Here is a 14,500-nt window from a genome sequence, read left to right on the forward strand (position 1 = left end):
AGATGGGAAGAGGGAGGTAGGAAGAAGAAAAATATCACAAAGGATTTAAGTTTCAAGCTTCCAAAGCATTTTATAAGTGTAAACATTTAAAATAAGAATTAACTGATAGTGTCCTTTTTTAATTCATATTTTCTACAAATAGTAAAGATCACAGTTTGTGCTGAACATTTCATCTGGCAGACTTTTTTTTTAAACAGGTTGTTAGAAGGAAAAACCAAAATGCATTATAGAAAAAGATCATATCATTAAAGTCCAAGTCTATTTCATAGATTATTCTGATGACTTGTATACTAAGTGAGGACAACCATCTGGAATAAACTCTCAATTAATTCCTTTGTATTGAGTGTCAGCTTTTCCCTGCACGTTCATTGCCAGTTAAAGAGTGCTTCAGTTCCTCCACATTTTAGATGAAGTGACACTTTGTGTGAATAAGGGATTTTATGTAATAAGTAACTTACAACGAAGATGTAGCAAACAAAATAAATGCCACAGCCCCAAGATAGGAAGAATATGAAGTGGGAATCAATCATGAAGTAACCTGAGGGTAGAAATACAGTATTTTGCCTGTTTTTGCTTCTGTGTGATACAGGTCCTCTAGGCATGTTTCGTTTTAAACATCCAGTGAAAAGAGTGTTTAGACTTTCAACAGTGTACTTCATTCCGTAGTATTCCAAGAAGCTAATTTTTTTCTTCCTGGTTTCTGAACTGTAATGGTCTTTATCACCATGATCCTTAGTAATCAACATTTTTTAGTATTGACATTGTTACGGTTGTCTGCTTATATTTGTGTTACCTGGTTTTAAGTCTGAACTTGAAACAAAACTTAAGCTTCAACAAATTCATTCCCTTGCAGTGTAAAACCAAAATACTGGAGAAGAAAAAAAAAATGCCCTGTCTAGTAGATTACTAGAACTGTCTGTGCAGTCTGCCAAGAGATTGCATGGATTCTGTCCAGTGAGGGCAACTTTAATTTATCTTGTTTGTGTCTAGAGGGCTTCTTTTGGCCTTGTTTTTAACCTTCAGTCTCTGAAACAAATATGTTCTTGGGCAGAGTGGCTGCAGTACCAGTGTTTTGTCAGGGAAAATGGATTACTGATTTCCAGTTTTTCCTTCAGGGCTCTTCCTCTTCTGAGACTGTTGGGCAGTACAGTGAAAGAAGAGTTCATTTGCAGGGAAAAATGCAGGTATTTGAGAGACAATCTTTGACCTGACAAGCACTGTCTCACTACAACAAAGATGGTGAATATTTTGATACAGCTTGTGTAGAGAGTGGCTCCTCCCAGTATCTCTTTACAAGTCTTAATTTCAGAACTGTGCTTTTATTTTCCTATTTTACAAGTAGTCCTTTTTGACCTCTGAATTTAATGCAATCGATTGAGTTAGCAGGTAATGGACAGTGCAATATTCACTGCCAACTAAGACCTGTGGAAATTACTTGAATCAAGACACCTGTCTAAAATTATCCTTGGGATTTACTGTCATACAGCTCTTCAGTTTGTATCCAGGATCTCTTTTAATTCCTTTTTGTCTTTCTGATGCCATTTTATTATTTCATGTGCCCTTCTTTAAAAAGCAGGAGCTGCAGGCCTGTGAAAGCAGCTCTGATGAGCAGGGGTGAGCTAGTGGAGGCGCCAGTGCTGCCCATTCCAGTGCAGTTGTTGCAGTGCAGCACTGGACAGTCATCTCAGGGGCATTAGAACAAAATTTGCCAGTTTTGGCTGGAGGAGCTGTGGTTGCAGAGCTGTTCTCTCACAGTCTGTGCACTCACTGCAGTTCTCAGGGTAAATGACCATGACCGAAGCACTATGAACCCAAAGTTTCCATAGGTATGCCACGTGTCCATAACAGCTAGGGTAGTTAGTTATCCTGGTAAAGCCTCATCTCTCTTGGAAATTTCCTGTGGCTCCAATGCTAAGTACTGGAATAGTAATATTAGTAGCCTACAGCATACAAGTTCCCCTCTAGGGGAACCTGAAGGAATTTGATGAATTCTAGTGGCTTTAGGTGTTTGAACCCTTTGCCCCACTGTGAAGCACACATAGCTTTAAGCCTGCATGACCACCAGCTATTAATGAGGGTAAAACAGCATTTAAGTGCCACTTTCGATGTTTTGCAATGCGGTTCTCATTGTATCTCTTTTACTCTTCACCAGCAGTAGTTAGATGTGGTAGAACACTAAATCTCAGTAAATTTGGGTCACGTCTGAAATGAGCTGAAGGGTAGATTTTTGCGAGTTCCTTCAGTGGATTGAAATCCAAGTTTTGAACTATTGTTCTGTGTCAGATGAAGTTTCAAACTGTATTTTAAATAATATATACAAATTTTTTTGCAAGTGTTCATATTTGTGTAATTCCAACTAATACATCTTTACTATTATGAATTGAATTTAAATTTTTTATTAAGTAAGCATTAATGAAGTAATTACTGTGAAATAACCTAGGGGGTTTTAATCACCTCATTTGTTAGTCCACATGATTTCACAGATGCTGCTCTCAAAGCATCCATTTTAGCATATCCATATGCTGCCTACCTCCAAGCCTTCACCAGGAATTTTCTTGGTTCTCAAGTCTTCTTTCAAGAGACAGTGGGGTTGGATTGATTGGGGTTTTTTTTGGTAGGATTTTTGTTGTTTGTTCGGTTGAGAATTTTATTGCTTGGAGTTTTTTGGTTCATGAAGTCCAGAGCTTCATATGAATAAATAGTACAGAAACAGCATCTACAAAAATGTGACATTTAATTGTCCTTTCCTGTGGTCTGAAGCCAGCGTGATCCATAAAAGTGTGTTTACCTCAGTCTGGAGAAAACCTGCGACCAATCCTGACCAAATTTTTCAATCAGCTCAGTGAATTCCAGTTCTGTTCAATATGTGAATTCTGTTTCACATATCAGCCATGTTAAGTGTTAGAGACAATTCTAATGCCTGAATAACAACACCTTGAGTTTACACACTGCCAGAGTAGGCGTTGTGAAATCTGGCTCAATTTCATTGTGTTGCTTTTCCTCCCTGTTTTGCTAACTGTATACATCTGCTACCCACTTTTTTAGAACTGAATCAATGTAGTTTTTTCTTGAAATCATTACTTCTCTTCAGCTCTTTGCCTTTTTTTTTTCCACCAATAGACATACAAATAATACATTCTGATAAAATTATACTTCAGTGACAAAAGAGAGAGGAGCTGATGAAAATAGTACTACAACATTGTTGTTTGTAGTGTGTAATTGAAATGTTAAGGGCTGTACACCAGAGAGAATTAAGAAAACCAACAGTTTAGAATGGCTTAAAGTACATTAGAGTTACTATTAGAGCATGGAATTATCAGAATTGCTTAGGTGAGAAGTGGTTCAGGGCTTGAATTTAGTTCCAAGAGAAACCAATTGCTTTAGATCTCGACAAACCCAGTTAAACACTTACACTGTGGTGACAGTGTTTGGTAATGATGTCTACAAAGAAGAAATATTGACATAGAACCTTCAAAAAAGAAGAGTTTAAATTTTTTTTATTAAGTAACAAATAAGACCACTTTCTATTAACTAATGCAGAGCAGTTTTAAATAATGTTTCCTAAAGAAAGATTTGTTTGATTGTGACTAAATGCAGATCATGTTTTAAGAAACAGCCTACAATTCTTGGGCCATGTACAAGCAACTTATTGAAGCATGAGATTCCCTTGAGGTTTTACAGAAGTGATCAAAAGCATTGGCTGAGACACTTAACACCTCATGTGTTCCCTGAACAAAAGCAATTTCCAGAATGGATAGTGTCTGTTTTTGTAAGCTGAAAATAGTGCTAGAAACCCTGTTGTCTTTGGATACCTTTGTACACATGAGCTTCCAAAGACTCTGTTAAAGTGTTTGTAGAACCATTGACCTTAAACCTTGCTTTCAAAGTTGGCTGAAAAAGTAACCACGGTGGAGTGTGAGAGAAGGTCCTGCCTGGATTAGGTCTCAGACATGGCTAGGTGTTCAGCTTTCCTGCTCCCAGTCCTCAAGCGGCTGTGAATGTCGCACTTGAGCACAGATGTGTCTTTCCAGCTTCAGGGGAAAAAAGACTGAAAATAACATTTAGAGAGAATGGTGTTATGACCAATCTTAACATCCAGGATAGCAGTAGGTGAACAGCAGCAAAAAGGAGATCAACCTTAGGGAAAAAGTCAGCAGCAATTTCTTGTCATTCCTCTGAGACAGGAGCAGAAAATAGTCCAGAACACCAGGAGAAAGTAAACGAGTGGTGAAGAATATTTTTATCTGTTTGGATTCTGAGGGCTTTTCTGGGGAAAATACAGCATAGTGAAGTGAAGGTTTAATGAAGTGAAAGAAGGTTGTTACAAATGGAGGAGAGGACAAATCAGTAATGCTAGTAGAAATAAATGACAAGAGATTTCACAGGTAAATATGATGGATTTTAACAAACCACTTATGATATACAGGACTGGTGAAACATTTCCCTCCAATCCCAAAGATTTAATCATACATTCTAATATGAATTGCGATTCTTATAACTTACCTCCTTAGCTGAACCAGAATTTCATCTAGATGTGTTTTGCATTGCTCTTTCCTCTATAAATAACTAGAAAAGAATTTGGAAATTAGGACAATTCCAGTTATGGAAAAGCAACTGTCTTGAGAAATTCTTTTTCAGTGGCTGCTTTTGAAGTTGTTTTGAGCAGTTTACATAGGCAAATAAAACACTATCCTGCTGAAACCCAGAAGAAATAAGGTAGAATAGATTGAGATAAGCCACACGTTTGGGGATTTTTTTTAACCTTTTCGAAAATAAAAAGCAGAAGTGCCACCTAGTTTCATTTGTAATGGGATGTAGGAAGGCTATAAAAGATAATCCTACCTTTTATTATTTGCTATAAGATTAGTAGTAAGTGTTGTGACCATGTATGATAGCATGCAGGCCACAATATAGGTAAGGTTTTGTTGGCTTTTTAAAATTATACATTATAAAATGGGGGAGGGGATGAGATAAACCTGTATAACACTACCAGAAGCTTTGACTATCAAATCTATATGTTATATACATCTTATTTGAAGATTATGTAAAAATATTTTGTAAACTTCATGAATTTTTCATGAATGTACTGCTCTTACCCATTCCAACAGAGCTTCCAGAACAGGTGACTGAAATTACATGAAACAGTGGTGCAAGTGTTAGAAGTGTTATTTTGTAAGCTGCAAAATATTATTAGTCTGCAGTATGTAGTCCATCTATACTACTATGCAATCCCATCAGATGGCAGTAGTTTTATAATGGATTAAATCCATGCCTTGGGAAAGGCAAAGTAATTTCTTCCCCCTTTAAAAAATTTTTACTTAAAAAATGTTATTAGGAGTGATTCATTGCAGTTATTGATTTGTTTCTTTATTTAAAAAATACGTAAAACAAAATGCTCATTTATTTGCTTCTGTATTCTAACCATTCCTAACCTCCCAACTGCACATTAAGTTTTCTATATTCACCAGGATATGGGTGATCCAGTTAGGAGGCATCTGTGCAGATAAGTGTGCCCAGACCCAAAATACTGCTGTGAAATTCCCATCACAGATATTGCAAGACTGCACTCATAAAATTTACTCTGCAGTCAACAGTAGAGCAGAAAAGTTCTATTCCATGCCACCTTTACCTGCATAACTTTGGATTACATTGTAGCCATCTAGCATGCAAAAAACAAAACAAAACAAAAAATCAAATAAATTTAAGGTCTACCTGAATATATTTTCTTAGGACAAAATGTGAGCTTTGGCCCCTTGTTGGTCACTGGAGCTACCAGCACAGTGTAGACATCCCCACAAGGTATCTTGGTGATATCGCAGTGACTCAGACCCGAGCTGGGGGTACAGCTGAAATTTCCCTTTGAGCCACGTAAATCAGCGTTGTAGTTTATTGTTTCATCAGAAGCTCTCCAGAACACCCTGATGCCAGTGTTGCTGAGTCTATAGAGCTTCACCCCAGAAGGGCAGCAAGCACCTAAGAAAGTAAGAAACATTAATGAGCTAATTTTGTAAACTCACAGTATATTGTAAATTTCTATATTTCAGTTTAAACCAGATTACTATGATTACCAGCATTTTAAAGAGAAAATTATTCTTTCACAAAGCCAAAATAATTCTTGAACTGAACTAGAAAAGTTTTATTAGTCATTTTATGGAGCTGGAGTTCAGTCTTTGTTTTATATCTTGGAATGTTATTGCTCTCACCTGGCTTAAGACCTACCTTAGAATGCCCAGAATCCTTTTGAGTTCTCTAAAATTTAATTATGCCATAGCATAATTTAAATTAAAAAACTTTCTGAAGCAAAATTATTAGAAATTCTTTATATGGCCAACTGATGGCTGTCATAAGAACAAGTCCTGATTATATGAAAATAATCTGAAGTGCATTTTTTTAAAGAGGGAACTGCAGATGTTATTAGCTGTGTGTTGAATTTCAGCTGTGCTGTTTTTATGAGAGGGACACCTCACAAAGTATGTTGTATATTGAGTGTTTTTCTTCTCAGTTGCATCTACACTTTACGTACTGGAAGAATATCCCTGAAAGGTGCAGCTGGATGTCAAACCCGTCTCACTGATTGCTCTCAGAGACACTGTATAGTTGGTGCCACATGTGATACATCCCAGGAGACAGTAGGTCTGAAGTGTGTGACACTTTGCCTGTCCTTTTGGAGACTCCAGTGTTGTTACATACGTCTGTGCACCCCTCCCAACAGACCAGCTGATATTGGTTACCGACTGTGTCACTTGAGTTAGTATCAGGTCATTAGGGCAACAAGGAGCTGAAAGAGAGCAAAAAACAGAGAAGTGACTTGTGTTTTGTACCTGGAAAATGGAAGGTATTTGCAGGGTTGCAGGTAGAATAGCACATGATCAAGATTAAAGGAATGAGGAAGTGCATATTTTTCCGGCATGCTGAAAAATAGTTGACTCTGCTGACAAGCCTCTAGCAAGCAGAATGTTAATGTAAGGTCAATTTGTCTCTATGTGTTAGAACCCTGGAATTATTATAAAATGATTGTTCACCAAGATTCTAAAAATTACTAAGATTTTTCATCAGAATATCAGAGTACATCTGTAGTTTAATTAAGCAGGGTCTGTCTCTACCCCTCAATCATATATCTCAGTCCAGTTCTGTCTCTGTTTAAAGTCTCTACAATGTAAAATGACTGCAGCCAAATTGCATGTTAAAAATAGATCCTGGTGTATATTAATCTCTGCCTGGAGAGGTGGTAGAGGACAAAACCTGTTAGCAAATTAATAGCAGGAATAGTGGGTAGGATGTTCTTTAATCTGTTCTTTACAACTGCTTATTTGTTGACATGGACATTACCTCATTGCCTCTCCTGGTAGTACTAAATATCAAAATGCTGACAAGGACATTATGCATTGCATTAGTGTCTTATGTTATTACATTTTAGTTAGCTGTGCCAGAACATAATTGGTTGCACTAAGGCCTCTCAGTATGAGACAACTGCCAAATGATCCTTCCTTGTCACACACGAAGATACAGACAGGTTTACGAAAAGGACATCCAGCAATACATAGTACAATGTGCATATACTGTAAATAAAAAATAGCCAAAACCATAGAGTTGTAGAACTGTCTTAATATTATGCTGCTAAGTATGTTGAACTATATATATACAATGTCCCATACCTGTCTCTAAAGGGATACTGTAGCTTGGTAAGCTCTGTCCTGCTGGTGATCTTGCTATAGCACTTACAGAGAAAGCAGATCCACAGGGAAGATCCATTAGGGTACAGGAATTCCTGGTGCTTGTGCAATGCCAAAGTCCAGCCTCTCCTCTGGCAGTGACAATGTACATAGCGTCTTCATTGTTAGGTTGCCAGTGCACACTGACTACAGATGGACCCTCCTTTGAGATATTTTTAATTTCAGGACTGCAGGGAGCTGAAATATTTCATATTAATAGTATTTAAACAGATTATTTATGCATACTATATAAGTTATGTGTGAAAATTAAATTCCACTTAGAACTGGCAAATTGCTTCAGAAAAGCATATGATCTTTGTTTTACTCCTGGCGAGAATTTAGAAATTGTGACAGAACAGACAACATAAGGATTTTGTGTATAATTTGTAATTCTGATTTTCAAAATACTGGAGCTATCAGAAGCTTTCAATGCAAATTTGATTTAAGTTCACCTTCTTATAGTGTCTTCTCTTTCAGTTTTGGAGTTGCTGGTTTTTAGGTTTTTAAGACATTTTTATCAGTAAATTAAGTAAAAGAGTTAAATAGCAACTTAGTACTCCAGCAATGTTTTTCCTCCACGAATCACTGTGGTGTATAACAATGATTCCTTCAGCTAAAGGAAAATGAGCGATCGCTACCTGTCGCCAGGTACTGAGGCGCACACGAGGCGCTGCTGCCCCGGGCCTCGCTGAAGGAGCGCACGGTGATGTTGTAGGGGGAGCCGCACCGCAGAGCCGCCAGGGTGCAGGCCGCGGCCGCGTCCCTGCAGAGCACCGCGCCGCTGCCGCCAGCTGCTCGCGTCTCGTACAGGTCGGCGCCTCGCACAGGAGCCCAGGTGACCCGCACCGTGTCGCTTGATATGAACACGGCTCTCAAGTCACTTGGGCAACAAGGAGCTGCGAACAAAAAGGCAGACAGGGAATGGGAGTGGAAAACTGGTGCAAATAAAAGCCTTGTTTCATTTATCTGTGTGCTTCTTGTCTTCTCCAAAGCTGACCAGTACTGTGCAAACTGTCTAATGAATCCCAAATTTACTTCTTAAATTAATTCAGTACCACTCCTTCCAAATCGATAGAGGACATGCTAGGGTTTAGGTCAGACAAGGAATTATGCATATCCTTGGTTTAAAATTTTAAAGGTCTAGAGGTTAAATAACAATCTTCTCAATTTCCCCATTGAACTTACTATTTTTTTCATTTTCCAAGTATGAAAACTCCCTGTGAGGAAGTTGAAGACTTTGGTACACTCTTCCTGAGGTAAAACAAAAAAAAACTCAAAAACCCAGACAGGACTAGAGTTCAAATGTTATGCCAGGTCTGTGTGTTATTCATATGTCCTTGCCTGATGATTGTGAATTGTTAAACCGTTTTCAAGTTTGTATGCATGTTGTTGCACTTGACCATGCAAGTTAAGTTTAATTGCAATGTGAAGTGTTTCTTTTTCTCTGCCAACCTTTGTGTGTTATGCCCAAAACCTGAATAAAAATAGAAGTTTAAGTCATTATCTTCCATAAAAATGTCCAAACAGCTCTACCATAAATACAGTTAAAGGATCCAAATGAATTTGCAGGAATACATGGCTACTTACCAGTAGTATAATTGAGAATGTCACCTAAAGGGCTCTGTCCTGCCTTGTTGTATGCAAAGACACTAATGAAATAAGTGAAACCACAGTCTGACTGGAAATGGCATTGAGTATGTGATGTGTTGCAGTGCACTTCCAAGCCATCATCACTCTTCACAAAAACCACATAATAATGACCCAAACTGACGCTAGACCATGATACCAGCAAGTGACCAGGTTCATCCTCTTCAACTGATATGTTTACTGGTGCACAAGGAACTGAAAAAACATTTTAAAAAAAGAAAACATTCTCAATACAATTCTTTTTTTATTTCTTGAAATTATACTCTTGGGGAATAAAGGAAAATCAGGGATATATTGAATTATATAGAATATAGAATTATTCTACTCAGCTTGAACAGCTGCTATGTCTTGATCAAGAAAGCAGCAACTTAGCTGCCTTTACAGAGGTTGTTGCTTATATTTTGATGACAAGTGGGTATGATTTTTACAGAACAAAATAGATGCTGCCATCATGGTTTACAGAGATATCTGCTTAAGGAGCCCTCTGAACAAAAAGTGACACCAGGCAATATTTCAAAAGAAACTGGCACAGTGTGTGCTCACAAATAGTAGGTTTGGATAATAACTGGAATACTAGCATGAATAGCAGTTGGCATCCAAAAGCCTCTATATGTGAAAACCCTTTATATTTTTTCGTAACATTTACTGTCTGTGTCTGAGTAGAACTGTCCTTTGCTTAGGTTTCCTTTCTACTGGCATTCCAAAATGCCACATTAAACTGCAAACTGCTTCTGTTTAAATAACATTTACTTTCTTTCTAGTTCAGTAAAGTGCAGCTTGCTGCTATTACAATGAATATATGTGATCTAGCTGAAGCAGTGTTGGCTGAGATTACAGCCCACAGCTTAATAGCTGTCTCTTGCATAAGGCTCTCTCATCGTGTTAGATGCAACACAGAGTTGATGATTGATCTCCTATCAAAAGTCAAAATGAGGCAGGTAACATCAAATAACTAAGTAAATAATGTTGTGTATTTCAAGTAGCATATAACAAAAAATAAATTGTTGAGATTTTGATTACATGAGCAGTTCATCTAACAGGTCAGGAAACAACAATCTCTGGCATTGCAGTGGTGCTATAGCTGAGCTGAGCAAGCTACTGTCCTGAATATGGTTGATGGTTTCTTGATTTAGTCTAGTGATGTTACTTTGCATAAATGTGCTTTTGTTGATCCCCTTTCTAACTAACAACTTGACGTGGCCCAGAACAGTTCTATGCTCAGAGACAGTCCTTAATGCCATTTCCTCACAAATTTGTTCCACCACTGCAAGTTTTTGTCACAGAAATATGAAGAATGTTTAGGCTCTTACCCCTCCAATAGAAAAGTATATGACATAATTCATGAACAAAGTTCAAAAGAAGAACTATTAGGAAATCATCTGTGAATTGGTGTAAATGGACTCATTTACATTTGAAATTAAAGAAGCAGATGTTAAAATGTCATAAGCTACATCAGAATCAGTGACACATACTCGTTTTTAAGCTTACTGCATCAGTAGGTTCACTGGATCCAGCATCATTGTATGCTGTGACAGACACATAATATTCAGAGCTGCACTGGAGGGATGGCACCATGCAGGAAGCAGAAGATGTGTTACACCTCAATTTCAGGAGTCCACTGGAGACTGTGACACTGTAACTTAGAGCTCCTTCTGTTGGCGTCCAAGAGACAGCAGCTCTTAAAGCACCACTATTGAAAGCTACTTTAACATCCACTGGTGCATTAGGACCTATGGTATATCGATTTGGAACACATAAATATAACTTAGATTATGGCCTACAGACATGATCTCTTTCACAACTTGCAAACTAAATGCATTTTTTGAGTGCAAACAGTACCCTCATTTATGTTAACATTACATTTTAAAAAAGAAATAATTCTAGTTGACCATGGCTGAAACTCCCAGCTTATTTGAATATTTGCTTCTCACAATTAGAAAAGTCCTCCAAATCAATCTGAGCTTATGTAACTCTTATCCAGACCTGTCCTAAGTACAACTTTAGTGACAGTAATTGCTATCTTTGCCTCAGTAATGTTCACTAAACATAGCCATGTCATCTGAGCATTCATAAACTTTGAGATGGGGCAAAAATACGATCTGAAAATCTACTCAATGTATCTTTGAAAAACATAATACAATCACAAATACACATAAATATTCTGGTATATTGTTGCTATGTTGTTTTTAGAATGCTGACTTAGTTTCAGAAAGGAAAATTTCTTACTTGTTCTTTGGTTATACGTGAAATCATCTCCAGGCATCCCATTGGCATTCCAGGCATAAGCCTTGATAGTATAGAGAGTTCCTGGATCTAGATTTGTAAATATCAAGGAGGTATTGGTGGTGTTCTGCTTCAGCATTCTGCCCAAACCATCTGATCTCACAAGTGACACAGAGAATCCAGCTGCCATATGCACAGCTTTCCAGCTCACTGCAATGGAGCCACAACTCGGAGAACGAACAGACAGAATCGGAGCAGCCAGGACTGTTGAGAAAGAACAAAATTATGCATTTGGCTTAGCAGTAGGACAGCTTGAAAAGGCCAAATTTGAAATGAATATCAGAAAAAACAATCACTAACCCTGAGAGACAAATTCAGTAACAACAAAACCAGAAAAAAGAAATTAATGCAAGATCAACAGAACAAATCTGGAAAGTGATTTGGCACAACAATTATTGTATTGCACATTTTGTGAAATGAATAAAAGTTGTACAAAGAACAAAAGTTGTACAGAAAGTGAGAAGGGCTGCATATGTTGAAGAATGAAAATCACCAAGAAGATACTGCATTTCCTGTCCTCTAAGTTTCACATTGTCTTCCTATCTTATACTTTTGGTTATTTCTTTATTTCTTCTATTCCTTCAAGTTATGTCTTTTATTAAAGCAAAATACATATATTCATAGAAATTCGAGTGAAACTCCCAGATGAACTTTTAACTTACTGTATCATCATAAAGTAAATCATTCATTCAGACTTTTGTCCTGGTCATTATGTCAGATGGCTAAATTCTAGTTTTCGAAAACTGAAAGAAGAATGTGATGAGTACAATTTAAAATAAAGATTATAATAATTCAGGACTGGCACATGCATGAATGCCTTATGTTATAATAACACTACAGAATTTGAAATAAGATTTTGAAAGCCCACCTGTTTTTACTTTTCTGAAAGGTGAAGGCTGGCTTTTTCCTCCTGAATTTATAGATCTCACAGTGATTCGGTACGAAGTGGCAGGCTTCAGTCCCGTCACTGTGCCTGGAGAATTTTTTACTAGAGTTTCAACAAAGGAATCTCCATCTTGTGCAGTCAGCATGTAATTAGTAGCCCCAGGTACCGCTCTCCATTCCACTGTGATGCTGTTGCTAAGTTTTGAATAAGCTTGGTCAATAACAGGTATATCTGGAGCTAAAATGGAAATAATGATAGATGTACTGCAGTGGGAAAACACGCTCCTGTGGAACACTGCATGCTCTGAACATTTCACAAAGACAAAATGTAGGACAAATAGTCTACACTTCCTATGAATTATTAAAATTTAAGTTAAATGGACTTTCAGTAAACATTAACAAAATACAGAGTCTTGCGATATCCTAGACCAAATTCAATCTTTCCATAAAAATACTCTAATACTCTGAAATCACTGCTGTAAGACCATTATTTAACCTAGGTTTCACTGAGAGGTTCTCCTTCAGAGCAAATTAACTATATTACTAACTAAAGTAATATACAAAGAAGAAGTGCATGTTTATACAAAGGAGTCTGAAATAGGATGCTGAACCATAGGCATTTCTACATCAAAGCAACATACAATAATCTAGTCTGGAAGGGGTCACAGAACTCACCTAACCCCTTGCCCAGAGCAGATATACTTAGGTATTCAATAACATGACAAATCAAATATTTTAACAATGCTTTGGTATTATGCTCTGCCATCCAAAAAGAGCTCTTTTGTACTGCAGACACAAAACTAGCTACACCAGTGTATTTCTTAACCACGAGTAATTTATGTTTAGAAATCAGGATTTTCACACTAAAATCAGAATTTATAATGAAATTACACGTTGCAAGGCTGCAAAACACTCACTAGAAGAGAAAAAAGATAAAATAAATGTACATCCCACATAAAATTAAGAAAAGGAATGTAGAAGTATTTGGGATGAAGGAGGTACCTTGTGGCAAAATCATTCATAGCAAGGTAGCTCATGGGGGATTTGGGGGACCTGAGCAAGTGTTATATACAGTTGCTCAGCTAAGTGCTAACATTTACATACTGTTTTTTATATATATACAACCTAAAATACTATGTTTATTAACACATTTTACTGATATGATCTATTTGCTCAGATTCTTTAAGCAGGGAAAGTGTACACAACCAATGAGATTTGGTACGGGTATGCAGACTGTACTGCTTTTCTGCATTTCCCCCTCTGAACATGCCTATTAATCCCGTTTGCAATTGTTGACACACTTTGAAAGTATTTTTCATTCATATGTAAACAGTGCAACACTGTGATAGTAACGGAATACCAGTGTGGAAGCGGATGTTTGATAGTGCTCCACCCTAACTTTTAGTTTACTTTTCCGAAGAATACAGTACCGACGTTAAAACAGTTTTACAGCAAGTAAGTCCTTAGCAAGCAAAAATAGCTTTACAGCAAGTAAGTGGCACTCACCATTTCTAGGCAGCCGAGAAGCACTCCAGTAAAGGCTAATGATTTACTTTTTGCACCGCACATCTTGTCGGAGCGCCGCTCCAGCCTCACACGGGGGCGAGCTGGGGCCGATGCGCAGCGCTGTTCGCAGCCGCGCTGGCACTGCAGGCGCAGCCCCGGGGCAGAGCAGGCGGCGCTGGGCCGGCCGCTCCTCCCTGCTGGATCACAGCTGGACAGCGGCCACCAGACCCCGGGGACACCGGGCCACCACAGCGCTCGGCTTGTGGCCGCATGGCTGGTGGGCGTCTCTTCCCTTCTGTTATATGGTTTATACAAGACTCACAAAATAATTAAGCTAAATGAAGTTTGCTCTTCGGCTCATTGTCTATTGCATTTTTGCCCACTCATAAGTGTCTTCTTTTCTGTCGGGTATGATGGCCTCATCGTACTGCCCTTTGAATGGCACACCGCCATACAGACCGGGAACT

The 14,500-nt window shown here is 38.0% G+C and overlaps 1 protein-coding gene across 1 annotated transcript; it reads right to left on the reverse strand.

The window, feature by feature from the left end:
- Positions 1-44: 44 nt before the first annotated feature.
- FNDC7 (fibronectin type III domain containing 7) lies at positions 45-14,096 on the reverse strand. Its single transcript, XM_041420652.1, has 12 exons — positions 14,034-14,096; positions 13,750-13,768; positions 12,511-12,765; positions 11,586-11,846; positions 10,832-11,089; positions 9,300-9,554; positions 8,351-8,608; positions 7,656-7,910; positions 6,524-6,778; positions 5,713-5,973; positions 5,097-5,126; positions 45-4,566 (listed from the first exon to the last, which is right to left on the reverse strand). Exons 1-12 carry the CDS (start codon positions 14,094-14,096, stop codon positions 4,529-4,531), a joined length of 2,208 nt encoding a protein of 735 aa, XP_041276586.1. The 3' UTR covers positions 45-4,528.
- Between the last annotated feature and the right edge of the window lie 404 nt (positions 14,097-14,500).

The sequence above is a fragment of the Onychostruthus taczanowskii genome, unplaced genomic scaffold, assembly GCF_017590055.1.
Source record: "Onychostruthus taczanowskii isolate IOZ18803 unplaced genomic scaffold, ASM1759005v1 scaffold65, whole genome shotgun sequence".
NCBI classification, from domain to species: domain Eukaryota; kingdom Metazoa; phylum Chordata; class Aves; order Passeriformes; family Passeridae; genus Onychostruthus; species Onychostruthus taczanowskii.

Bases quoted from the DNA above. Each gene is read 5' to 3' on its own strand.
- FNDC7 (XM_041420652.1), bottom strand. From the start codon at position 14,096: ATGTGCGGTGCAAAAAGTAAATCATTAGCCTTTACTGGAGTGCTTCTC. The intron at 9,555-10,831 runs GTATGTGTCACT...ATGTTTTTTCAG, and splicing joins TGCAGTAAGCTTAAAAACGA to TTCCTTGTGCACCAGTAAAC. The intron at 7,911-8,350 runs GTAGCGATCGCT...GAAATATTTCAG, and splicing joins GCCTCAGTACCTGGCGACAG to CTCCCTGCAGTCCTGAAATT.